The sequence below is a fragment of the Plectropomus leopardus genome, chromosome 2, assembly GCF_026936395.1.
Source record: "Plectropomus leopardus strain MGB_pleo_1.0 chromosome 2, ASM2693639v1, whole genome shotgun sequence".
Classification (NCBI taxonomy): domain Eukaryota; kingdom Metazoa; phylum Chordata; class Actinopteri; order Perciformes; family Serranidae; genus Plectropomus; species Plectropomus leopardus.
Genome location: NC_142177.1, coordinates 17644509 through 17672504, shown reverse-complemented (window position 1 = coordinate 17672504; position 27996 = coordinate 17644509). Strand labels below are relative to the sequence as shown.

Below are 27996 nucleotides of genomic sequence, written 5' to 3'. Positions count from 1 at the left end.
ATGAATACATTTTCATCTTTTCTTTTATTGTTAAAACAAAGAAATCATGTCAGCAATCATTTAAAGTTGGAGCTAGAAAACTCAGAATTCTGCATTGGCAGGACAATGTGTTGCCTTCATAAACAGTACATTTAATAAAAATGAAACTTTCTACTGCCAAATTATTATTATCCAAGTATCATTTTATAATTTTCAGTCGCTGCATTACTTTCCTGGGTTGCGTTAATACTGTACAAAATCATTCATCAACAACAAGTTGCGTGAGGTCAGAAACAGGAATAAATCTTGTCAAACAATGCCAAAACATGAACGGAAAAGGGTCAGAATTTATAGGAAATTTTTAGTATTTACAGTTCATGGTCTGCACCTCCAAAACACACACAAAAACCAACCTACAAATCAAAGAATCAAAAGAAATGGTTGAAAGCTGTGATAAGAGCCGGTGTGTGGAAGACAGTCGCAGCTGAGAGGCCTCTTTCAAACACTCGCAACCCAAAGTCCACTCTTCAACACCCAGCTGAGGTCAACTCCCACGCTGCAGGCGGAGAGCGTCCTACGAAGACGATAGCGGCGCCTGACTTTTCACCCTCTCTTTTTCTGGAGGCGCAGCTCTTCGTTTCACTGTGCTGGTGTGTGTTTCCTCGTCGTCTGACCTAACTACGGGGGTGTCTCCTCTGTTGGTGATGGTGGTCTGGCTGTCTGATGAGGAGTTAGAAGATGTGGAGGACATGCGAGACTTGGCATCAAGACCCTCGAGGACATGTCGAAAGAGTCCATTACTGATGACTTCCTCGTTATTGTTGTTTCCTTGGACTGTGAGTCAGATGCAAAATTATTGTTAGGGAAGTAACGGTTCAGTGCATGTTAATCTTTGTACTGTTTGATGGTTTTAATACCTGGCAGTGGGGAGGTCAGCACTCCGTCTTCTCCCCCAGAGCTGAAGAAAACATCCAAGGCCTCCTGATCAGAGATGTCAATCAGCTCCATCTGGTCCAGCAGGTCCACGTTCACCTCCATGGACGAGATGCTGCCGATTGGAGCTGCAGGAGAGGGAAAGTAATGAAATGAACATCCATGACCATTGTGCATGGGTTTATAAAACTCACACCATTCCAACTTACGTCTCTTATAGTCTCGGATACAAAGGTGCGCCGAGGACAGGTAGACGTCCACATCGTGCTGGAAGACCTCCTCGAAGAAACGCTGTCGGTCTCTCAGCTTGAGCTGCTGTGCTGCGTCCTTATCTGGGAGCCTCTGGCCTCGCTCGGTCTCCGCTGGAAATCACAACAGGATGGACAGGAAGTTAGACCAGGTAGAGATAATACCTGATATCTGGAGTTTCAAGTGTCTGCATTCCAATCAAACACCACAAAGAAGATTTTACAAACTTGTCCCTCCGCTCTGGAGGTTGGTGTGCCCGTCAGTGGGATTGTCTGGTGTTTGTTTGATGTAAAACATAATTTGGAACCAATTTTAGTCACACAGGGGTCAAATGTTGGTAGCCAGAAGAGGGAGACATTGAGCTGTAGGTGAGAGATAAAGGGAGGTGTATTTCCCTTTTTTTGGACTTATGGCGATGCAATGAAAAGGCAAATAATTCACAATTTAAAAAATACAGATTGTTGATACCTTTTTGTTGTTATTTACTTTTTATTAGGTTTTCTTTTAAAGAATTTTGATGAACAGAAGTTTTACAAAGGTGCCAACCAGACAAAGAAAAATAAATTTGAATGCATTAATTAACAAAAAAGGAAAGAGGGAAAAAAGGTTAGAATAAAAAAAAAAAATCCTTGAACAACCAAACCTACATATATACAGGGATATACATGTATACATACAGGCACCACACATGCATACCAATATGCATATACATATACATGCACACAGTTACATATGAGCATATCCATATACGTAGACATGCATGGATTATGATTCATTCCACTAACACACTGCTTTTTCCAATGTGATAAATATTTGCTTTTATCAGGGCACTAATAATAAATAATAACAAACAAAGCTCCCCAAACTCCCACACCGTACCACCCTGCACATTTACTTAATGTTCACAAAACCACAGATTGATTTGCAGAAGCAAGCCGTCAGGTCCTTCACTAAGTTAATCTTATCTGAGATACCGTGAGATCCCATTTTCCCCCTCATCAGCATCACTGTAATAACGCTGAGTGCACGTCCACTGTGTGAGTGAACTGCAGCAGTGTGACTGCAGGAGGAGTGAGGAGAGCAGAAACGCTGGTCTCGGTAAACACTGGAAATGTCTCAGACTGTTTACACTTTTTGTACAACTATGCATGAGGTATAACATTTTAACTAGTGAGCTGCTGGTAGGTGGAAGCTGGTAGCCCACGAAGCTGTTCCCTGTCTTTATAAAGCTTCATGTTTACTTCATTGATACATACAGCTTGAGAGTGGTAATTTAAATTTCAATCACTTATTTATCACATGGAATTATACAAGGTAAAACACAGACAGAAGATCCTAAATTTACAACAAATCCGGCACACATTTTGAGGAGCTAAAAGAGGTGACTGAACAAATTGCATCTTTCAGCGCAAACTTTGAGCATGCACAGACAGACGTTGCAGTCTTTTATTACTATTAAACTTCTACCATGTGGCAAATGTGTAAGAGAACTACTGCAGCACTGTGCACTGTGAAAACGTGAACGGCCCTATCAGGAGCCAGTGTTTGGTGTGTCCATTCTGTGTTACTGTAGAACAACATGGCAGATTTCGTGGAAGGGGACCTGCTCTGTATGCACCTTAAATTTCCATTCTGTTTCTCACTCTAGTTAAAATCAACATGTTGCATGAGTCAGAGCAGCATCTTCGGTTTGGAGAAGCTATTACATCCTGCAGGCAGGGACTGCGCTAATTGGATGAGGCTTTTAACCTATTTCTAAACTGGGAATAATGTTAAGATTATCTAGCTTGTGTCAAGAGCAGCAGTCACAGCGGCTCTATAAATACACCACTGGGTGAAGAGTATGGAGACATTCAGCTCAGGGTGTTTACAATACCACAACAGGACAAGATTCCAGGGATTCTCTGTTGTCTCTGACAATATGATGAGACACCTATTGAGACAGCCTGTGTCATAACAAACTGCAGTCAGAACATCGTAACTGCTGCAGTCAGGATGAAGCTGCAAACACTGTTAAAATGTAGATGTTGCCTAAAAAGCAGCAACAGGCTGCCATCCTCAGAGCGCTGCATCAGCACAGTCCTCGCCATGAGTTGTGTCCAGGCACATGTCTGTGGTGAGAGAAGGACACGCGCCTGTCACTGCAGCTCTGCTCGGCCCTGTTTGACAGCCTGCCTCCTGGGTACACGGACCTCACAGGCTCTGGGATCAGATAGGCAGACAGCTTTGGAGGGAAGAGAGGAAGAGGATGACTCAAACCGCAGGACCGGCTGACAGCACGGGCACAGTATGTGTGCAAAGACAGAACCCTGATTCCCCAGAGACTGAAAACACAAGTGTCTACACGCAAACTGACAGCAGAAAGTGAGGAGTTGACATTATATACCCTGAAAGAGTGCTCAAACTCTAACTGTATGTATTCTGAAATAACAGATGAGAAATCAACAAAGCATCACTATGTTTTGTTTTGTTTTGTTTTGTTTTGATTGCACTGCTGCTCATTTACTTCAATATAATAATTGCATTTTGTATGACCGTCAAAGAGCACGATGTAAGTGATTATAATAAACTGGTTACTGGTGAGTTTTGTTTTAAATCAGCAGAATAGATAAAATGATTTGATAAGTCAACATCATATCACTTTCTCTCATCTGTCCAGCCTGTCAACTTTAAGGGTTTCAAAAAGGACGCCCCTTAGGCAGTGGCCGTAGGCGTCAGATATGGACACACAATGCACTCTTTAGCGTCAGTATAAGATGCACTAAGCTTTCAACCAACTCAAATGCAAACCCATTTCTGTAATTATTAGATGGTCAAAGCAATGGATGCAGTATAAAGAGCAAGAAAATGTGCTTAGGGTTAGGGTTAGGGTTAGGGTTGGGAAGTAAGGCTGGATGGAGGCAACAAGCACAGGACTGACTCAGTAGACTGGTGTCCATGTCCTGTGTGAAACTGAGTCATTGTCAAGTTATTTTGTCATGTGATTTCTTAGTCACATGAGTCAACAGACAGGACTAATATCAACCATGTTTTTCTAAACCTAACCAAGTAGGCTAGTTTTGTTACTAAAACCTAATGGTCGACATCAGGGGATTCTCCCCATGCATCGAAATATGACAAGTACGGATGAGATCACGATGACCTATCAGACAAGATCTGATCCTTCTGAGCACCAAACAGCTCCTCTCATCCTCCCTCTCAGAAATACTGGATCTTATGATTACCATAATGACATTCAATAGCAGCTTTATTTCAGTTCTTCCTGCCTGGCAAATTCATAAGATAAAATGATACTTTATTGTCCGTTTCCACAGAAATTTGCCTTGCATCCACAAGCTCTCAACAATCAACAGAACAGCATAAAAGACAATAAAAAACACATAAAAGCATCTAGATATGGAGATTTTTGTGCACAGTCTGTATCTGTATGTTGCTATGTGTACTATGAGTGAATGTCTTCATGTTTCTGTGTACTGGCCATGAAAACAAATATCCCTCTCAGGCAATAAATCTACATTTAAATGGCAATATTGTCCAAACTCTTCAGCCCTAGTTTACAGCTTCCTGCTGTAAGGATTTGTAATCTCCAAACCCAAACTGAGATCATCCTGATGACTTCATCAGAGTTATTTGGCCTTTGGAAAGTTTCTTCAGAGCCAAAGTTTGCCCTTTGAACTGCTAATTGAGTCCATGATTTTTCTTTATTCTGAAAGCTTAAGAGTGCACCACTTTAGCATTGCACTGATATAATTTTGTTGGACCCACAGTGGACAGTTAGGGAAATAAAACAAAAAGGATAAAGATCAATGCAGTAGATCTAGTGATGTGCTTTACTAACCAAATAACATACTATTCAGAGTGCAAAAAAATATATACCAGGATGTCCTACTGCATCCGCTCATTTTTTGTAGTATGGAAACCAGCATGCTTTTCTGGCTATTCTGACCCACAATCCACTGCATAGTGCAAGATTTGTGACTTGGAGGAGCCGCAGACAGATGACTGCTCGCTGACGGCTCACAAAAGCTGCAATGACAGATGACAGCGCATTCAAGTCTAGGTGGTACTGCACATTTTGCACGACTTGTGTGAATAATTTATTATTATTATTATTATTATTATTATTATTGATTTTGTCCTATGGACTGCAACAGAAATGAGCAAAAGGGTAACATTTCAAGGCCCAATGATGAAGTAGCATGTCCCAGTTGTGTGCATACTCTATGCCAACAGTAAGTATTTTGTATGGGCAGCTGCAGAGCATACCAAAAGTAAAAAGAAGCAAAATTATGTGTTTTCAAACCACAGGAATTTTTTATTCCTCTTCCTTGTCAAAACCTAGTGCCTTCAGTACCCACAATGCAACCCAAACTATAATTTGGACGTAGAGTCAGGTGTGTTGTGCTTGTAGCTCAAGCAGAGATGAGAAGCGGAGTGCAGAAGGCCGGTGAGCTCACTTCGTTTTAACTTCATTTTCAAATTTGTAGTCAGCCTGACTCAAGTGACATCATCACTTGAGGGAAATTTACTAAATTTGATGCAGCTCCTTCTGGAGCAGCAAAAGGCTTCATACTACTATAAAGCCTCGCAGTTGTATTCCCTAAGACAAGCCAACAGACTTTGATGTGTAAAATAGGTGCACTAATTTCTATCACTGCTCTTTACCAAACAGAGACAGAAAGTCCCCTGCAGGAGGTGATGTTAGTGATTACAATTACGCAATGGAGGATTCTGACTGTGCAGCCATCAGAGGGTACAGCTGCTCTTTCATAACTGCAATCTTCCATAAGACACCCTGAGATGGCAGGGGAATGATTACAAGTAGTTTATCTTGCGCCAGTCATCTTTACGACATTTTGTCTCTGCAGCATTTCTGTCTTTGTGTCTGAGGTTTTGAGAGTGCGACGCTCTCGTCTCCTTGTTACACAATCAGAACCACTATCGTCTACGGAGGCTTCTGGAAGCAAAGGGAGCAGCGCTGACAAAGCAAGATGTCAGTCACAATAAGGAGCTGCGGTTGGACATGTGTGTTGAAATGAAAAGAGCTCCTTGTTTAATGTGACTAGCCAAGGACATCATGTCAAACAAAACACTGGACTTGTCCTGGATGAATAACCATCCTTTCTTTTCTCTCAATAGAAGAGCAGACTTAAATAACATGTCTGAAAACGGTGCTTTTCATTAGAGGCTACAGGTTTACACAATGTGCTTATCCTGGAGTTTTTTCCCACTCAGTTAAACACTGATTGATCACATCATTGATTGTTTCTACTTAAAGGCTGAGGCCTGTGGAGAGCTAAAGGTTGCTACAGATGTATATCCTCACATTGATTTTGCTTCCCTATCCTGTTCTTTTTTCCATTGGATCACCGGGATCGATGCGGCTTCCCTGGCCGCGAACGACCCCAGCGACCTCTGATCAGTGCAGCCACTCACACGGGAAAATCTCTTTTCACAAGAAAAGCCTGGCCGCAGCGTCCACTGCTGATGAGATCACATGTCTGGTCTGTTACAGCCCCGCCACAAGCCAAAGTCTATAGTTTCATACCACAAGATGTCTGAAGGGCCTGTGGCTGCCCGAGAGACAAACAACCTGCACGCCTGAGCTGATCGCTCTGTCTTTCTCTCTTTCTGTACTTTTTTCGTCTCTTTTCTGTATTTCGCACTATTCTTCTCTATTTCCAGGTGTTCTCTGACTTTTTTTGGCTTTCTTTTCTCTATTGTTTGTCTCTTTTTTAGTTTCGTCTGCTTTTCTCTTTCCCTTTCTGTCTCTCTGTCTATCTTTCTTTCTGTTTCTTTTTGTCCTCTTTCAATTTGTTTTTGTCTCTGCGTTTCTTTTGCTCATTTTTTAAAATCTTTTTACTGTTTTTTTCTCTCCTTCTCTCACTCTATTTCCAGCTGTTCTTTATTTTCTGACATTTTTCTCTTTGTGTCTGTTTTCTTTGTCTATTCTTTCTGCCGATATTTCTGTTTGTTTCTGTCTTTTATCTCTCTGTCTTTCTGTCTATTTGTTCACTCTCTGGCTATTTGTTTTTGTCTCTGTCGATATTTCTTTCTCTCTTTTTTTTTTTACTCCCTGTCTGTTTCTCTCTGTTACTAGCTGTTCTCTGTCTTTCCCACCTTTCTTTCTCTCTTTTTCAAGTTTGTAGTAGTTTCAGTTTCAAGTTGTTTGTATTTTTTGCCTTTCCGTCTCTCCATCTGTCCCCCTTTCTGTCTCTTTTTGTCCCATCTCCCTTGTTTTTGTCTCTGATTTTCTTTCTCTACTTTTTTGGCTCTTTCTCTTTCTCTCTCTCTCTCTAGCTATTTTGTATTTTCTGTTTTTATGTCTCTTTTTGTTTTTTCTGTCTTTTTTTCTTTGTTTTATATTTTTCTTCTCTCTCCTTGTCTTTATGTATCTCCTTCCTTCCATCCATATTCTTTCTTTATTTTTGTCCTCTGGCTCTGTCTTTGTTTCTGTCTGTATTTCTTTTGGTCTCTTTTCTTGTCTTTTTTTCTAATTTTTTGTCTTTTCTTTAAACCTTTTTTGTATTTCTCTCTATCCGTCTCTCTTTCTTTTGCTTCTGTCTGTCTCCCCCTGCTTCCTTCCTCTGAGAGCTCAGGGACTAAAGAAAGAAAAGGTCATAGATCAGGGTTCAGACGCAGCCGGACATGCAGAATGACTGGAACAGACAGAAAGATAGAGAAAGACATAGCTGGCCGGACGTGCATGCGTGCCACTCTGTCTCCCCACATAAAGACAAACCCAGATCCTCCGCTCAGGGGGCAGAGAGAGAAAGAGCCCATTCAGAGCTGGACAAAGGCTCAGATGTATGGGAACGGGACCGGCCTGCACTCCTTAGTCATGATGCCATTTACGGGAAATACCGTAATTTGGGATGAAGTGGAGGGTGAATACACCTAAACTTAGCTTTTAATTTGTTTAGTGGAGTGAAATCCTGTAATAACCAAGAGATGTTTGTTAAACTCCAAACTAACTAAACTAATGTTCTGCAGTTTGTTTGTTCTTGCTTAAATCAAGTTACTGTGCAAACTGTCGTGACTTCTCAGCAGACCCTGCAAATATAATGCATCATCCCCACATGATGATACCCAGATTCAATGTTCTACTGTCTTTATCTTGACTACATGTTTTTTTTCTTCTAAACAGTGAAAAACCACAAACACCATGAATCATGTCCTTTTCTTTTTCTGTTTAGTGTCACATCATCTGTTCCCACTGTCACGTTTCCGCAGACAGGAGCCTGAAACGCTGCTTAAATGCTCCAAATGCACAAACAGCAGGGGCAACGCATTGATCTGAAGGCTAAATGAAGGGAGAGGAGAGCCTGGTGTTGCACACAGGCTGCCATTAGCCCATCACTGTGCTAAATGAATATGTGAGCTCTCTCACTGGCAGACTCCCCTGTGACGGGTAAAGCAAAGGTCAGAGCAGAATGGCGCAGTGAAAACTGCCTCTCTAGATGATCTAGCTGTTTTTACACTCATTGGTTGAAGGAGCAGCGCTGGCTGTAACCCCTCAGTAAACAGCAGTTAAACAGAAACCCCAGTGGGAACCATCGCTTCCTCGTCTGCTTTGATTATGAAGCAGTTTGCCAGACTCACAGCTTGAGTCTATTCATCCATGCCGAGGCTGTTTTTTTCTGAGAAGTGGTTTCCTTGTACAAATGGATGAGGTCACCATCCCAGTTTAAATGGCTTTGGTGGCGGCACATACTTCCATGTGTTGCCTCAGCCGTCCCACCATCAGATTTAAATGCCAAGAAAAGCATCAAGCGTTGTGGTATCAGTGGTTTGAGAAAATGAGAAAATGTCCTGATTTAGTGCTCTGTCCTTGTTCCCTTTGTAAATAAGAATCTCAATATGGAGGACCAAATGTGACATTCATAAATAAATACATTTAAAAAATCTGAAAATTAAAATAAAATAAAATATATTTTATTAATGAATAAAATAATACATACATAAATAGATGTTAAAGGAGTAGTGTGTATGATTTAGTGGCATCTAGTGGTGAGGATGACACATTGCAACCAGCTGAAACTTAAATTCCCAGTCAGAATCGCTTCAGTGTTTATTGTTCAGGAGGTCTCTTCCTCTACCCAACGAACAGACCCGGTGATTTAAACCAGTACAAATACTGAATAAAGGCAGATTTACATAAAAAGTGTTTTTCTGACACTGTTCAGCTTGTTGCAGAGAGGGTGCTAACTACAATGGCCAACACAAAAATGCCAATGGCCCTCTCCAGAATCAGTGTTTGGTTTGTCCATTCTGTAAAAACATGGTGGTGCAACATGGTGGACTGTGGATGAGGACCGGATGGGGACCCTGTATAAACAGCTCAATCTAAGGTAAAGACAACACCGCAATTCTTTTTTTCAGGTGATTATATGCTAAAGAAAATGTACTTACTATGTTAAATTCCATTTCTGCCAATATATCCCTCTAAACCCTACACACTGGACCTTTAAAATCAATCAATAGAATTATTAAATATGGCATTTTATTTATCTTTTTGTGTTTATTTAATTATTAACTTTATTGATGGATAAGTCATTTTTGTCTTCTATATCTCAGTACTTTTCTCTCACTGTCTCTCTCAAACAAACTCAGGCTTAATATTCCTAAACACAAGGACAGATGTGAAACTGTGAAGTAACACTTGGTCTGAAGCCACTACAAAAAGACTGGCTGCCCTTTCGGCTCAGACACTTTTTATCGGAGAGAAAAGATTATATTTCACAGAGAAGGTTTCCCAACACAGAGAGAGGGAGGGAGAGAAAGAGAAAGAGTGAGACAGAGAGGGTGCAGAGAGAGTGAGGGAAAGGTCATGGATGAGAAAAACACTTGCAGAAAGGCTAAAAATGAAGACGAGGATGCCTTGAGAAATGTAGAGTATGATGAGACAGAGGATACACTAAACTCAGGCAACAGAAGGATGTGGGTTATAGAGATGGAGCGGATAGAGAGAAGGAATTCTGTTCAGGCTCATTAGTTAAAGAGGATGTCTTGTTATTTTTACCGAAAGTCTCTTCTGTACTTTCCAGCGCAACTTTGACCCCAGCCGGCTGTTAACAGTCCACAGCTGATCATTAGTGGATCAGTCTCTTTGCTAAGGCTGTTACGGTAATTAATGGTGTCTCAGTGGTCGTGACGAACTGTGGAGCGGCTGGTTGGCTACAGGTAGAAGATTTATCCTTCTCTAACAGCGAGAGCAGAGATGCAAGAAGTAGTCTAGCTGTTTTCATCCAGTGAGTTTCTGAGTGTGTGTGTGTGTGTGTGTAATAATGGCAAAATGTGTTCCTGGAGACTCCTTTTGTTGCAGAAAAAACCACACAAGCAGTTTTGAGTATTTTGCCAGGTATTTGTATGTCTTAAATGGACGTATTTTGTCTTTACGCCCTGGCCCACATTTCTTCTCAGGCCAAGACACACCAAACCAACATCAAAGAACTAGTGGTTATGAAGGCCAACTGTTGCCTTACCTCATGCCACCTTTCTCTCTGCCCAAAAGCTGCACTTGAACACACCACAAAGACTAACACATATGGGCCAACTAACATGTATGTTCTCCACCTGCGTGACAGAAAGTTACTCTCCGTACCAGCAGGCAGTGGTAGTCTTTATCCGTCATTCAAATAGGGACCGGAAGAGCGACAGGACAGATTCAAGACTCTTGTTAGCCAACTAGCACAGTAACAACAGCCCTCAATGATGAAGGAACAAAGCATATTTACCGAGCACTTGTGAACAAAACCACAAACAGTCACAAACTGCTACTGCTGAAGAGCTCAGTGACAAAAAAAAAATCTTTGATTTGCTCTTTTGCCCTCTTGACTTTAGTCATTTGTTTACTTTCCTCACTTCCGTTTCTCCTCTCGTGCACATAGCTGAACTGCCCAAATTTCACTCACTTATGGGCCCAAACAGCTCTGATGCCAATTCAACATGCTGAATCAGCTGAAAAACAACTAGTGCAAACACTGAGGAACACACCACAAAAAACTAGGGCGACAGACGCTCACCCACAGCCTGACATTGACTGGCGGTGAACTTGGTGTGTCACAGCCCTGAGGTCGTGGATCTCTGCATCACAGCTGATGTGATCCCTACGCAAGTCGGTCTCTAGTTTATTACCAAAATGAAAATGGTCATGTTGTGTGTTTCAGCTCATCCTCAGCAAAGTAAAAGTTGTTTTACACTTTTGTAGTTCCTAGTGATAGCTGTTCTGTCACATTGCTGGCTTGTGTCTTTTTCTCATTCCTGAGAACACATAATGCTTTGAACTAAAGTGGGACAGACATGTTCGGGCCACAGTGGACGACAGTATCTTTGGAGACATTGCACTTGCCCTGTTTCACACTTTTATTTTTGGTTCCAAAAGATCTCTATTCTCTCTCCAAAAAGCTGCCATTTACTGGGCTCCAGTTGCAAGGTCAGTAAATTATTTATGGCAGCTATTGATGTGTGTTTGTGTGTCTGCCTGGTCTATATTTCACTGCATGCGTGTGTGTGTGTGTGTGTGTGTGTGTCTGTGTGTGAGTGTGCGTGTTTCGTTTGCATATTAGATCTGTCTGTTTTCGCTGGAACAAAGCAGTGTCCAGCCCCATCAGCCCAGTCCGTCCGGACAACAATGACATCAGTGTTAACCCTCTCCTTCCTTCCCTCTTGCCCGAATTACACACAGATTGACAATAGGACTGTTTGTAGGTCAGTGTCCCACTGCCCTCCATAAACCCACAAACAGACTGTCATGAGTTCTGATCAACACAATAGGCTTCAAAAGCTAGCAAAGTATTTTTTCAAATCCTCTTATCTAGAATAGCTATTAATAAACAGTGTACAATTATTAACAATTATTCAAGCAGTTAAACCAGCCAGTAATGCTCAAAGCTCTGTATGGGTTAAGTAAGCAATGCTAAATAGGTGTAATAAGAATAAAAACAGAAAAACACTGCGAATAAATCATCACAGACAAAGTAACAAGGCACTTTAATTAAGGAAACTGTGTCAGCGGGTGCAGATGGTGCATCTGGAGTGGCTTTGAACAGACAGATAACGCTGACACTGATCTGTAATTAAAACATTAAATCATCTAGTGAAGGTTAACCAAGTACATCCTCTCCATAAGGGTTTGGACTCTCTGAGACAAAGACGGAAACTGTTCTCTCCTGTTAAATCCTCACATGGTGACTTCTCTCATTGCAATCACTTCTACGTTCACGCGGCTTCCTGTTCTTCGAGGAACAGCTGCCGCTCCCCATGTTTGCAAGGGAGGTTTTAAAGCTATTTTCACGTCAGCTGGGACGACTGTAGGAATGTTTGCTTTAACTCAACACAGAGTCTCAGTCATCTGTTTGTTGAGGCTTAGGCGACCGCAGATGCTGCCGGCTATAAAAGACTAAACATTATTTTATCATGACTTATTGAAGCATCGACTGGCCAGAAATGATTACTTCATGTTATCACAATCACAATAAATGTGTGTGATTTAGATAAAAGATAACATTATTTAAACCATATTAAAGCTGAACTATATTTTATCTCATATTTGTTGTAACTCTAAGTTGTAAGAATAATTCTGACTATTTTTATGTAATAATTTGATTAACTTTCTCAACTCTACCTCTTTTATTTCTTGTATTAAATTTGGGGCGACATCATAATGCACTGTAACTAAACAAAAATGGCATTCTTGTCTATTATTTGGTTGATTTTAAATCCATTCTACTTCAATAGATTTTCTTTATCTACTTTTTTTTTTTAAACCCCTTGCACATTCAAACAGGTGCTTTCACCTATTGGCTTATTAAACCCATCAAACCTTTATTAGACCATATTTGATTGTTAAAGGGAAAATTCACCCCAAAATCAAAAATACACATTTTTCGTCGTACCTATAATGGTAATTTATTAATCTAAATTGTTTTGGTGTTTGAGATATCGTTGTAGAGATGTCTGCCTTCTCTCCAATATAATCTGACTAGATGGCTCTTGTGGTGCTCAAAGCACCCAAAAAATTATATTTGAGAAACTTAATAGCAATGTCTCTTTCAATAAATCATGGTTACTCTGCAATCAAGGTTACTCAAGATAACCCATAGACCTTTCTGTGAGCATTTTTATTTTCAATAGTATTGTCATTTGTTTTTATTGTAATATTTATAGGTTTTAAGGGTTGAGACAGAGCCAAGACATGGTGCATTTCATTGCATTGTAATAAACTTGATCTTGAAGATAATCCCCAGACGTTGTTGTAAGAGGTTTCATATGGGAATCTACCAACCGAATAACCATACAGAAGGACACGTGCCTCTATTTATGGATGAGAGACTTGTGCTCATGACAGACGAAGTGTAAACAATAATGGCGTCCTCCTCAGCCGAGCTGTAACGTTGCACGCTTCCTTCTCCGAGGTGATATGACTGGTGGGTGTAAGGTAGTTCAGGAGAAAGAAAAAAGTTCCTAAACTGCTCACAAAAAGGTCTCTGGATTGTCTTGAGTAAACAGATGATAATTTTTGGAAGGAGTCATTGCTGTTGAGTTTTTCAAATGTTGTTTGGGTGGTGGTGGGGGGCACTTTGAGCACCAAGTGCCATCAAGAAAAAGAAAGAAAGAAAGAAAGAAAGAAACAAAGATTCAATTCAAATTTTTCCACAATTACAAACACACATACACCCAAAATACAGACACATGCAGAAACACACATGCACACAGGACCTATACACATGCATTTATGGAGTGATGTCAGAGTGAGGGGGCTGCCCGTGGACAGGCGTCCCGAGCAGTTGGGGGTTTGGTGTCCTGTTCAAGGGCACCTCAGCAGTGCCCAGGGCCATGAACTGGCACTTCTCCAGCTACCAGTCCATACCCTGTGTTGGGTCCATATGGGGTCTTGAACCAGCAACCCTGCAGTTCCCAAGCCAAATTTCCACGCATTGAGCTACTGTATCCATTATCTAGTTCCAGTATATTGGAAAAAAGGCAGAAATCTCTATAGCCAATATCTCTGACACTCGGCAACTCCCCAAAACAATCCAGACTGATAAATAGCACTGCAAGTAAGAGGGGAAATATTTACTTTTGATTTTGGGGTGAGCTATCCTTTTACTATAAAAGTATTGATTATAGCAGTTTTAACGTCACACCTTTTTTGTTTTGATAGTCGGGGGAATAATATGTTTCCTGCATCCAGCAACACCAGCGCCTCGGGGAACAAACTCCACTCTGTAACTGACCAAAGGGGTGAATTTGTGCTACACAGTGTATTGATTTGGAAGAGTTTTCACATGATAGATTGTTTCTGCATAGAGCTCTGAGCACTCATTTTCATGCCTGAGGGCGTTCACTCTGTCTTTACACGAAGGATTCAGCTGAACAGTATGTAGATGGATTTTATTGAGAACTAATGAGAGGAGCTAGTCTACGTCCCCAGGGCTGCACAACTTAAGACTGCTGAAAAGATGGGAACCTTATACGACCATCCATGCAAGGCTGTTAAGTATTATCACACATATTTCATTAACATAAAGTGCTGACATGCCACAAGGTATTGTTATATCATAACTATCTGTGCTTTTCTCACATTGGTAAGCAGTGACCCCGTTGATATTTCTTGTTGTTTCTGAAAGAGCATAACAAAGCCTTTACACTTCTTCAATAAAAGGTTCAGCATTTTTAGCACTGTATCAGTCTGGCAGTGCCAGTATTATTGATCACTTCTTTAAACACAAAGTATGATTCACACTTTATTGACTAGGGGAGAGATCACCCCTGGTTCGACCCAAATCAAATAATCTCACTACAACCGCTGTCATATCAGTTTTATCCTTGTTGCCTTTTTCATCGCTCTAAGATTATGTCTCCATACGAGGTCCCACTTGAGCACAACACAAGACCTTAAGATTGCTGAAAAAATTGGAGATGGGAGAAATCATTTAGAGGCCTGACTCCAGGCTACTGTTCAAACATGTTGTCCCTTATTTTTCATTTTCCAATATGAACATGTAAAAGTGAAAGTTTTGGCTGGGAAATCCTGTATTCTTTATTGTTTTATTTTTTAGTTGTAAAACAGTCAACTGTCAGCTGATTTAACAATAACAATGAATTTAACAACTATATGTCATGTAAAAGCGGATGCAAAAATGAAGCCAACGCAGGAAATGCCAAAAACTGTAGTTCATCAAATGGCCACTTGAGGCTGGCTCGAAAACAATTAATCCCTATAGACCCCCAGCAGAAAGAAACATGTATACAGATAGGTACAAAAAAGAACACTTTGGTGGAAAATGAGTTATTGCAGGTTTAACTCAGAGACTGTATAAGATAATGGATGTAGCTACCATAACATCACCTACTGCTTTTTGGCTGTCGCCAACTTGTTTTTTTTAAGCCAGAAGTGAAAACATTTGGACAAAAGGGTGGATCTTTCCTTTTCCTACTTTCCACTCATCTGCTCTCTTGCGCGAACCACACCCATCTTTGAGCTCGGCCTTCATTATGATCCCGACTACACAGCTAGGAAGTTTTGTGACTGTATCTTGAGCGGTTGTGACAGAATCTGTCTGCAGACAGACAAATTAACAGACACATTAACACCAGGCAAAGTACTTTAAACCACTTCTGTATCGCTACAACAGGTTTCTCCAGGATCACATTTATCCATGATGACACACAGACTCACACTGTAAAAATGATACCAGCCACACTTTCACCTAAAAATATGCTGATTATAACTCATACTGGAAATATCCTATAATATAACAGACTGTAAATTACCTCAACATTACTTTAAATATGACATCATCAGTGTCAGTGGTAGCTATAGCCATGCAGTCGAGGTAAAGGAGGAAAAAAAAAAAACTTTAACAAACACCCACATGCTCATCTTCTTCAGCGTGTTCCCATTCACATCCCCTCAGACATTAAGCTCCAATGACTATGAAGCAGAGCAGCAGAGCAGAGATACATCCTGTATGTATCCCTCAGAGTGTGATCTATTAAAGATACAGACCGTACATGATATGGATTTTTACTCCTCTAATTTGCTCATTAAACAGAATCTCTTCCTTAGTCTTATCTGGGTCAAGTCCAAGGGGACTGAGCAACACGGAGAATAGAAACTATTCCTTCTCCACCCAGTACCCCGCTGTCTGTAACACACTCAACAGCTGGTCAGTCCGTCACTCCACAGCACAGCGATGTGCCGCTCTCTGGCACTTTTCCACAATAATCAAAACGTGACCACAGAGGCACACAAGTCGTGGACAGAGCAACAGATGGGAGACGTCTTCTCTGGAGTCATAGCCCTGATCCTTTTTAGCCTCATGAATCGCAGACTGATCTCACCGGGTCTAATTCAATTTCAGGTCCTATCTGGGTTGGTGTGCCTGTGGAACAAGCTGCAGACCCTGCTGCAGTCAGTCGACTCTGATGAGATCTACAGGCACAATCCCATTAGAAATAAGAGATCTTTGTCTGGAGCTCTGCAGTGGCCCTAATCCAAGCCTACCTCAGTGTGTGTGTGTGTGTGTGTGTGTGTGGTGTGTGCGTGTGCGTGTGCGTGTGCGTGTGTGTGTGTGTATGGGAATGCATCCTTGTTTTTGTGTAAAGAGAGTGTGACCTATTCACTTGGTATTAGTGGACATTACTCAGGGTGATGATTCAACATTCCTGTCTGATTTTTGGCTGGCACAGCACTTGGACCAGTCACCTCAGGCAGCATCAACACAACAGCAGCTATTTAACACACTGGCTGAGCTGTCACACCGGCTTCTACATTACGAATATCTCACACAAACACACACTCAAGAAAGTTCATGACATAATAAGATGAATTTCATATGAAAAAATATCAAAAAAGGATTTCGTACACAATAATAGGTGTCAGATGAAATGGAACAGCAGGCTTTCATTGTAGTTTAAGTTTCAGTTTCTTTGCCTTTAATGTGGTATAAGTGTGTGTGTGCGTGCGTGCGTGCGTGTGTGTGTGTGTGTGTGTGTTTGCTGTACTTCTGACAACCAAATATGGAGAATTATTTTCTCCTCTCTAATGTCCCGCTCTACATCTAAATAAAAAAACTGTGTCAATAGAGCAAACGTGTAGCTCCATCTCAAAAACCTGAACTAAAAGCTTAGTTTCTGCAAAAGCTTTACAAGTTTTGAAAATGACTCACAGGGCAGACGTTTGCTGTGAAGGTTGGCCGATGAGGAGCTCATGTTGCTGGAGGAGAGTCGTAGAAGACAGAGACAATCAATCAGAGAAGATCAGTCAGAGTTCAGCAGAGAGGCTGCCAACCATCTCCCACCTCCTCCTACGCTCACTCGGACCGCTCCAAGGTGACTGATGCTGGCTGCCACACTGCTGCTCTCCTTTCCCCGTTTTTCCTCCTCGCCTCAGTGCACTCTGAGCCACTTGGATGAGGCGAGAACAAGTTTGTGGCTTTGTGGAGCCGACCAGCTGACCAATGACGGTAAGGAGGGAGGAGCTGAAGGAGACCGGGGAAGGGATTCAGAAAAGGCAAGGAGGGATTTTATGTAACGGAGTGGAAAATACCAAGGAGAGACAGGCACATGCCTTTGTTATTTTTGTCTTCTTACACCCCCTCCCTCCCTCCCTCCCTTGCTGTCTCTTGTTCCCTGTCTCCCTCTTTTGTTTTTTTTTTCAGATTTAAATCTCTCTTCTGTGTCACCTCCAGGGTCAAGTAATGTAAACTCATGCTATATTAACACACAAATATATATCTCTTTAATTATTGTATTGTTATTTTTCATTGACTTTGTTAACAAAACACTAGAATAGCACTGATGCTCATGAACAATTTAAACACTTTTTTCAGGTTTACGCCTCACAAGGAACATTTTATTTCTTATAAATCATAGAAAAATATGTATAACTATAATATTTTTATATTATATGTAATTATGCATTCCAAATGAGTGATTCATTTTAAGCTACTATTACATTTGGTTACAATGTGCAACTAACAGTTGAAAAAAATCTTAAAAAAAAAAAAAAAATTCCATTTTACACTCAAAAGTAAGATTAGAACGTGTGTTTGTAGATGAATATTTGGCAGAAAACATGTCTCTGAAAGAAAGAAAGAAAGTTAGGCTCATTTTAAGTTAAAGCTAAAACCCTTAATTAATCAATAGACAGTAAATTGACTGTCTATGGAACAAACATGAGGATTTGCAGATTTTTCTTCTGTTTTATGCTATTATAAATTAGATATCTTTGGGTGTTGTACAGATCCATGAACAAAACAAGTCATTTACAAATAATCACCTTAAGATTCGGGATTCTTTTTCAAACCAAATAATTATTTAGTAATTTATTGATAAAATAACCAGCAGATTGATCTATGCTGAAAATAATCGTTAGTTGTTGCAAAATATCACATTGCTCAAGATCTCTGCGTTAACTTCTGTCCGTAATCATTTTCTTGACAGCTTTCTAAACAGTGTTAAAACTGGTATGTATTTCTTAGTTAGTTTTTTTTTTTAATCATTGGCTTAAACAACTCAGGCCAAGGAGCAATGTTGGTACAGAGGTTTAAGGTGTTTTCCATGGATCACAACATCCATCATTCTGCATCTCTCTTTCTCCTCTCTTTTACTTGATTTTCTCATATATCAATAAGATAATAGAGGCTTTATAGTCATCTGTCTATACAGTGTGCAGTGCAGTACGTAGAGTGCAGCACATGCTTCCCTGCAGTGCAAAACAAAAGAATGAATGAATGAACACAAGGAACAAACAACAAGACACATGGCACGGTACAAACATATAGTGCAATGACAAACATGCAGCAGAACAGAAAAGCATAAATGTAAACAAATGTAAAGTGATAAAGTGCAGTAAACAACAGTTAAAGCAGTTACCTGATAATATATAACAAATAAAAAAAATGCTTTTTGGCTCTTAAAACGTTTCCTAAAAAATCATTTCCAAACAGTGAGAAGAAAATCACTTATATGGAAATGCCCTGTTAAACCACAGTATGATCATTTATAATCCATGTGTAATAGACACCATCTAGTGGACAGCAGATGACACTTACTTGTCTTCTAAACTGGACTTGCTGATTACACAATGTTTGCATGCAGAGGCTTTACAGAGCATCATTACATCATTGCCCTTATCCAAAACCCAGCATCAGCAGTTGAGAGAGGCTTTTAAAGAGTGCCTTGCTTCAGTTGCAGGCAGGAAAAGATGGTGGTGTGAGTCACTGCGAGAATATGGTGTTGAGAATCAGGACAAAATGAGCTAACTGTGTAATCTTCTACTACTAACTTTGAAGATTATTTTTTATTTATTTATTTATTGATAGAGTGCTTAACAAAAGCTATAGTACATAGGTTGTTGGGTTTTTTTATACATTCGACAGCAAATGTGCAGCAAACCTCTATAAGCTTATGTGCACGGCCACTGAAACTTTCATTACTGAAAGTTAAGACTTGGCGTCTGTGGCAAACTGAAAAGTGAAACTTCAAACACAGGCTGTAATGTAGCAGTTGGGAAGTAGTGGGAGTGGCTGGCGATTTCTATCAATAAAAAAATACTCTCTGTAAATGTCAGTGGTTGTGGTGGTTTATGCCAGCTGTGGCAAACTGCGATGAATGCCGTGACAGCATCTTACCATGCCGTGAACTTTTTCCTGTGTGTGTGTGTGCAGCAAATGACAAAAAAAACAGACAGAAAAAAAGAGCGATACATACACAGAGAGAGAGAGTGGGCAGAGGAAGCATGATGTGACTCAAAGTGAGAAATCCTCTCCACCTCAAACTACATTATGCGTGGGTTTTCTCATGACTGGGGGTTCACCTGCTGAGGCCCTGCAAAATCAATAGCTGAGAACTGGGCTGCTGTGCTGCTGAGGCAGCCGTGGAGCAAAAGCCAAGTCCTCTTTCTTGTGTTTTAAAATGAGATGAAAGGAGGGAGGCGAGAAAGCAAGCAAGAAGAAAGTGAGGAAAAATATATAAAAAGCAAGCACCCAGCAGGGCATGGGGGTCAAGGTTTATGTTGTCTGCACAACCATCAAAGGTCTTCTTTTTTTCTGAAGAATATTGGCTTTAGTGCTTCATGTCCACCTTTTAACACTTTGCTGAAAGGCAATTACTGGCCAATTTCAAAGCACACAGTTTGGCGTCTCGCTCATTCAGGATGAAACATTATGAGAGGCGAGAAAAACAGGAAGTGAGAAACATCAGGGACTATTTGCTATCAGATTGCAGATGTATGTGCAAGATTTCTGTTTTGCAATCCCTTTCTTTCTTTTTTTGCTTTTGTGTGTGTCCACGCTAGTCTAAAGCAACGGTTTCCCGCCCTCACTACGCCAGGCAGAGCGCCAAAGCCATCAGGCAGTCATACGCCTACCATCAGCTGAGGAGTTGCACAGCAGTCTCATTTCTAATTATACACCCAACAACAGAGAGCTCCGGAGCAAAGGAGAGAGTGTGTTGGAATATGGAGAGAGGAAAGAGGAGTGTGATTACAAATGGAAGAGAGGCTGAGAGTGCTACTCAACGGCAAACACGGGGTGGCCGAGTTCAGATGTGAGAGATTGAGAGAGAGGGAGAGAGAAAAGAAAGTAAGAGAGGGAGAGACGGCAGATCTGTCTAAGAAAGGTTAACAGGACTGACTGACTGAGTGGAGTGGGAGTGTAAAAATGTAAAAAGTGAGTAGGAGGGAAGAGAGAGAGAGAGAAGGAGGAGGAGAAGAGAGAGGGAGGCGGAGAGCGTGTCTGATAGACAGTCTGTTGAGCTTGTCTGGATGCTTCTGATCATTCTGCTCTGTTTTGCCTTTTTTACCTGCAGCCAGGGAGGAGGACACAAGCCAGACAGGTGCGGTGAGCGTCTGTGGCCATGGAGGCTTTGTGAAGATGGGTCGTGTGGAGAGATAGATGGATGGATGGATGCATGGACAGTAAGTCTCCAACATGAAGCTTTTCTCAACAGCAGGTTATCTTGATTCATGTAGTTCTTTTCTTTTACTCTCCTGCAAGAGAACCAGTTAAGCATTAGTTAAATTCTGAATGCATGTTTGAGGAACTCTGTGGGATTCAGCAGATGCATTTTGTTGCTACAGCTCCATAAATAGAAACATCAAGCTGACTAAGTGCAATATTGTCACTACAGATATGCAAATAATCTTCAGTGCAGATTAACAGTATCACAATGGCACCAAACACACTAAACAATGCCGTGCATACACTAAATTTCCATACCTGAGCATCCTGATCACCTCATAAGGTAATTCAGCCTGGATGACATCACAGCACAGGCCTGTCTGGGTCATGATCTGATCATACCTGTGTGTCACGAGTAAGCAGCCCACACCTCAAATCTTTTTTGAATGAATTTACATTTTCACCGCAGGCAATTAGCTAACAAATACTTATCTCCAGTATCTATGTGTCATGGTATAACGCTGAGTGCTCGCACAGGAATGTCAGTGTGAGGGTGTTGTCTGATCTCCCACACACACGCGCACACATAATAAAGAAACAGCTCATATCAGAGACATGCCTGTCGGGCAGAGTGAAAGAGGTCCATTCAGCGGCGGCGCTCGGTTATGATGATGACATAATGCAGGGCATTAACATGAGCTTTGCATTGATAGGCTGTAAAAACTGCTCTTTACTTTCCCTGCATCACTTTGTGTAAATAATATGTTTGCAGTGTTTGAATAGGTGAGAACTGGTGTGTGTGTGTGTGTGTGTGTGTGTGTGTGTGTGTGTGTGTGTGTGTGTGTGAGTGTGTGTGTGTGTGTGTGAGTGAGTGTGTGGCCAGAAGGTGATTATATTAAGCCCCCCTCAGTGAACTGACTCACTGCTGTGCATGCATGTAAAGGGGATGATGGGGTTTCAGATGCTTGAAGTGTTAGAGATCATTTGAGAAAGATGCAAGGTTCAACATCCTGAATACATGCACTTTCCTTTGTTTGTGGTAGACGGTGAAATCTTGATTACCAATACTGCAATATAGCATGAGTTTACATATAGTGAAAGTCTAGCCTCTAACTTAACACCCCCAACCTTTTACTTTGCATTGTTCTCACTACACCTTCCTCACAACCACACTGTGCGGTAAAGCACTTTGTAACCATAGTAACTTTTTTTCTTCAAAGGAGTTGGTAAATGTCCATCAAACTAAACCCCTTCAGTAAGGTAATTGTTGGCTGGAATGCCCTCCTCGGGGCTGATGGCGAAGTTGTTGTGTCAAGGGGATATTTGCAAGAAATGATCTCACCAAGTGGCACAATCAAAGGAGATGGGGGAAGTTATGTTGTTTATCATGAAATGTTTGAAGAGAGAGAAAGTCCCACTAAAGAATCAAATTATTTTCTCCAGCTTGATGCCATGTTTGCGCAGATATTAAGTGCCCATTTTTGTTTCTTCTACTTTTCAGATCGTGACGACCTTGGACCTGAATATCTGCAACACTTGCCAAGAGACTGGAGTCTGTGTCACATGATCACAACACCTCCACAGCTTCTGCAGGAGGGCACGCAGTGCCAGCGTGAGTGACGGTCAGTGTGAGCCAATGAGCTTCAAACCAAACCCAGCTATTGTCCCGGACAGGGATACCCTCCCGCTCAAAAAGAGGGACCAAAGACCGAGCTCACCACCAGAGCAGCAGCAGCAGTGTGATGCTGCAACATTTAAGGCGCCATACCCTTATAGGAGTGAGTTTAAGGCAAAGCACACAGGTCCTTTCCAGCCTGTACCAAGACGGGTCCCTGCACTGTACCAGCCCTGGATGCAGACTCACTCATCCAGGTCCAGACGTCATGACCTCTCTGCATTCAGGGATCATCATGGCTGGGCAGAGTGGAGAGAGTTCAACCCGCTCCACCCGGGATGGGCTTTTTCTCACCACTATCAGCACCACAGCCACTTGTCTCCACTCCACCTGGGCCATCCACATCACCCCTCCAGATTCAGCCCAGTCTCCCTGGTCTCTGATGGTTTCCAAAGGGTGGGTGGAGGGTACGGCTGGGAGCAGCTCAAGACATTAAGGGACAAGAGTTTCAACACAGAGAGGCAAAACAATGGGAGGAATAAAGGACCATATGTGAGGAGAAGGGACAGAAAAGTCGAGCATTTTCCCAGAGTTGAAAAAGCAAGTCCTCCATCATTGAGCACAAGCCTACCTCACTCCCCACATGAAGACCTGCAATATGAGGCGTTGCAAAAATCAGCAAAAGATGTCAAACATCCCGCCTCTGGACATTCCTTTTTAAGAGTTTCCCCTGTTGATAACAGCAATTACACCTCCATGAAGGAGGATGCATCAAGATCTTCTGCTCTCCCGTCCTCTGAGCAGGTTTCGTCCTCTTCAAACCATTTCCCCTGGCTGCTCCCTCACTTTGTGGCAGGCTCTCTGATCGAGCTCAGAGACGGGCGGCTGAGGAAGGTGGAACACCTGACGACAGAGGACTTCTTGCTGGGTTCACTGGTTTCACCCGACCTGCACCTGAGCTGCTGCACGGTGCAGAGCATCTCCCCTTCAGCGTCCTCCTCCTCCATCTCGCGCCTCCTCATCCTGCTTCACGACCAGCAGTCCCAGGTGAAAGAAATTTAACTGTGGTATTCACCACTCATGAAAAACCCTTCACATGTTGCTGGCATTAGTTTTCTTACGTAGTATATCTATAAAATGTTGCATTCGTGTTGGGAGATGCTCTGTAGAAAATATTTGGAGGTGTCATTGATTCTCATCTGTTTTAAACACTACTGATTAGGGTTACAGGTATACTATGCAGGAATTGTCAGTTACTGTTTGTGAACAGTATCACAAACAAAAGTGAAAATAAAAGCCAACCCCAGAAACAACATTTGCTAAAAAAATATAGGACTCAAGTGTTCTGGGAAATTAAGCAGCCTTTGTAAAAACTGAAACTTTTTTGTGAGCATGTCTAAGACTGCAACACAAAGGTAAGGTGAGACATATTGAGAGACAGGCACGCAGTTTTTGTTTTGAACTTTTCGTGGATTTTGCTTACAATAAAGAAAAAATATAGAATAAGACCAACTTTATCCCTTCAAACCCACTATGTGTGTGTTTTGCAATTTGGTAAAGAAAAACAAATCTAAAGAAATTAGCCACTCAATTAATCCTCATGAGTACTGTTGTTGTGCAAAGAGCTTATCACAACAAGCCTGCCTAAGTCGGACCCTGCTGAATCTATTGAATTCTTCAGAAAAGTGCATAAAAAACATTCTCCAAACTAGAGAAGTAGCACCCCGCAGTGTACAAAAGGATGAACTGCATTTCTGTTTCTCTCCTCCTCCAGGAGTTGGTGGATGTCTATGTGGAGTACCCATTCTTTGTGCGTGGGAGGGGTTGGTCCTCCTGTAACCCTCAGAGGACCACCCATCTCTGTGGCCTGCATTGCCGTCAACTCAGTGTGGGGGACATCTGCCTGGCTCTCACCCCTGTCTCAGCCCCCCAGCCTCCATCCTCAGCCACTTCGGAGCCAAAAACCTCATCCAGTGCATCCGAAGGAGGGCGTGAATCCGTAAAGGCACCACAACCAAAACCTGCCCTCAGGCCAGAGCGTCTGGCAGGGGGGCAGAAGACGGACGCAAAGGCGGCCCGCAGGAGACACTATTCGGCCCCTGAGTTGAGAGGTCCAGGGACTAACTGCATGTAGTGAGGACGGTTGTTGTTTTATGGACAGGAAGCATGTCAATCTCTTTAATGCTCTGCTATATTCAGCCTATATTTGCTGTCTTTCTACCTCCTGATATTTCTGTGCTTGACTGTCGTTTTTTTAATTGTATCTAAAAAGAGTAAAAGCTAAAGGTGAAGGAAAAGATCCCTCAGGATCCCCCAGAGATAAACTTACATTAGCATATTTATCAAGGGAAGTCAGGGTTCAAACACTGACAATGTAAGTCGAGTTAAGCATCACATTTTCTGTGAGCCTGATCAAATTCTATGATAACACAGAATTCAGAACTCAGGCTATGTAACCAAAGTGTTTGTTGCCACAGGGAGATGTTTAACTGACAGTCAATTTGACAAAGATCATAAAAGCTAAAAGAATATTATCTGGGTTTTAAAACAAGTGTTTATGTTATTTTAAGAGGTTCTGACAAAGTCTGCCCACTTTCCTTGAAAATCGCAGACAAATACTCCCTCAGGTCCTTCACTGCTGATCATAACATTTATTTATTATGTAAGACCTCTTTATGGTCATAAATTATAGGTTTCATTCTAAATTACTGAAAAACCTTAATGCCAGAAACGTTTCTGAAAATATATTTGAGAGTGAATTTTCACATCGACAATCAGCACCACTTTTGGATGCATTAGTAGGATCAAGTTTTACGCTTCTACCTCTATTTTCTATTTAAGGTGACAGATACATATAATCTGTTTTTAACAGTGTGGGCTGTGTTGTAATATGCTTCGTTGGAAGCTCTCAGCTTCTCAGTAAATGTCAGTGTGAATGCAATTTGCCTGGTTGTTACAGTAATGGCTGCTTTGCTTTTGTATTGATGCTCCCTTTTAAACGTCTGTCCCGTTGTTGAGAGTGGACACGCTTGTGCCACTCAAAGTAATTTAAAAGCACAATTTGTGATCAGTGTACGGTGCAATGTGTCAGCACTGCAATGCAAGATCCTGCCGAGATAACATAGTACACCTTAAGGCCCAGACACGCCAAACTGACATCAGAGAACTAGTGACGATAAAAGTCCCCTGCTCTGTCGCCTAACGTAAAAAGTTACACATAAATACACCATACTGACAGCCAACCAGCATGTGCGTTCTGCACCTGTGTGAGATTCCCCTCCATACCAGCAGACGGCAGTCGTCTATTCATCATTCAAAAAGGAAAACTGGAAAACCATCATGACGCTAGTTAGCACATTAACAACACAATCTAATGCTGAAAGAACAGAGCATATTTACTGTGTGACAGTGAACAACAACTGTCAGGAAACATTTCTGCTAAAGATTTCAATGGCTAAAGAAAAACAGTTACACTATATATAACAAGTTTGTTTCGACCTCACTCTTAACTTTAGCCGTTTGTTTACATTTCTCACAGCCAATCAAAGTGATTTCATTCACCGGAGGGCTCCACCGCTGCCGCAGATTCAACCTGCTAAACCCACAGGGAAAAAAAGGGTCATCGAAGGTCAATGAGGACCAAAAATGACAATGGCCACGAACACTCACCAACAGCCCAACTATGGCCAACAGACGACCGTTGGCTTGGTGTGTCAGGCCCTTTTAACAAACTACCCTGAGCCCCTCCTTAGAGCGGTCACTGTCCCTACAGTAGCAACTGTAAGTAGGTACAGGACGCTTGTCAAGTTTTCAGAAAAAAGCAAAAATGCCAAAACGGTGTGCATATGGAACCTGCAAGTCCTCAGGCAGATATTCTCAAAGTTTAGAGAGGAGTGTTGTAGCTGTGCCATACCATTGATGCAGCGATCCAAAATACTGAGGCTCCATTAATCAGAAAATATCGAATTGGACCGAAAGCCAAGTACAGCCTGTTATCCCCAAAATAATGCCCATTGCACAGAAGTTACTCTTTTCCAAAATACACACTCCCTGCAGTTATTATAGCCTAAGTTTTCCCAGAGACGTTTGACCCACAGAACTTGAGCGTTTTCACTGATCTCCCCCTGCTTTTTGAGTGACTTTCTTGCCAGAAAATGTGGCTGTTTTATTCCAAAACTTGATCTTTTCCAAACCAAAACTATGAAGTTTTGGTATCAAAACCTAACCACACATTTACCAAGGCATTGTAGACAAATGTAACATGTCCATGGTTTGCAGAAAGGTACAAAACATTTCTATCTTAGGATTGGGTCAAACTACAGGAAGTGTGTTTTTTCAGACAAGTCAAGTCAATTTTATTCATAAAGCCAATTATCACAGATCACCAAACCTCAGGAAGAGCCACTGAGGAGAGATCCCTCTTACAGGACGTACAGACATGCAATAAATGTAAATAACAAGAAAATTAAATATATTAATATTTAAATAAATTAATTTACATAATAAGACAATGCTTTGGAGCAAGGGGGATTTGTTTTAGTGTGGCTGTCAAAAGGGCTTTCTGTCCATGACGCCAAAAAACGCAACAGGAGAGATTTCAGATGCGTTTTAAACAGTCAGAGAGATATCACAGCTAAATCCATCGAAACAAAACTGCTTTGTATGCTCCGAGGTTAGCTAACATTAGCTAGCTTAGCATGCTAGCAAACAAAGACGACTTAATAAAAAGTAACTTGTGTTTCAACTTTAAGTTAAAGTAATAAGGTAATAGTACTTTTGAGATCATTTGGAAAAAAATGGAAAAGAAGGATAATTTAGTTTTGCCAACAGTGGGTTAAAACATATATGATACTGAACGCTGTGGGGAGTCACAATTACATGTTAGCTTACAATAAAACATTATATTGACTTACCCTGCTGAGCAAGAACATTGTAGCTCCTGTATTAATCCTTCACCTGAACTGTCAAAATGTGGCGCTTGACGTGACATTGTGAGATGAACTCTCAAACTCATATTGTAGTCTTTTTTTTTTGTCCACTTCTCTCATAATTCAGAACAATTATTCAAAGTTTGCAATAATATCTCACCGATATCGTTGAAAACGCCATATTGGCACGCGACAGCTTCAAAGGCTTGACAGCAGTGACGGAGGGGCGGGGCTTAACGCGCAGACCAAAACAGAAACACGTGACTGTGACGTCACATGAGGGCAGACAAGGTGCCGTACACAGATTGGGTCTTTACCTTGTGAAACAGTTTTTTCACTGTTAAATAAAGGTGTAAAGTTTTCTGCATTTTTTGTCTACATA

General features: G+C 41.5%; 2 protein-coding genes across 2 annotated transcripts; one reads left to right on the top strand and one right to left on the bottom strand.

The window, feature by feature from the left end:
- Positions 1 to 5: 5 nt before the first annotated feature.
- Positions 6 to 21136, bottom strand: LOC121959963 (dysbindin). Its single transcript, XM_042509525.2, has 5 exons — positions 20974 to 21136; positions 17337 to 17648; positions 1122 to 1274; positions 897 to 1040; positions 6 to 813 (listed from the first exon to the last, which is right to left on the bottom strand). The coding sequence occupies exons 2-5, from the start codon at positions 17377 to 17379 to the stop codon at positions 554 to 556; spliced, it is 600 nt and encodes a 199-aa protein (XP_042365459.2). The 5' UTR covers positions 17380 to 17648; positions 20974 to 21136; the 3' UTR covers positions 6 to 553.
- LOC121954715 (uncharacterized) lies at positions 20484 to 27996 on the top strand. Its single transcript, XM_088086808.1, has 3 exons — positions 20484 to 21088; positions 22573 to 23733; positions 24461 to 27996. The coding sequence occupies exons 2-3, from the start codon at positions 22708 to 22710 to the stop codon at positions 24818 to 24820; spliced, it is 1386 nt and encodes a 461-aa protein (XP_087942934.1). The 5' UTR covers positions 20484 to 21088; positions 22573 to 22707; the 3' UTR covers positions 24821 to 27996.

Bases quoted from the DNA above. Each gene is read 5' to 3' on its own strand.
- LOC121959963 (XM_042509525.2), bottom strand. From the start codon at position 17,379: ATGAGCTCCTCATCGGCCAACCTTCACAGCAAACGTCTGCCCT. The intron at 1,275-17,336 runs GTGAGTCATTTT...TGTGATTTCCAG, and splicing joins TCACAGCAAACGTCTGCCCT to CGGAGACCGAGCGAGGCCAG. The intron at 814-896 runs GTATTAAAACCA...TCTGACTCACAG, and splicing joins GCTGACCTCCCCACTGCCAG to TCCAAGGAAACAACAATAAC.
- LOC121954715 (XM_088086808.1), top strand. From the start codon at position 22,708: ATGAGCTTCAAACCAAACCCAGCTATTGTCCCGGACAGGGATACCCTC. The intron at 23,734-24,460 runs GTGAAAGAAATT...CTCCTCCTCCAG, and splicing joins TTCACGACCAGCAGTCCCAG to GAGTTGGTGGATGTCTATGT.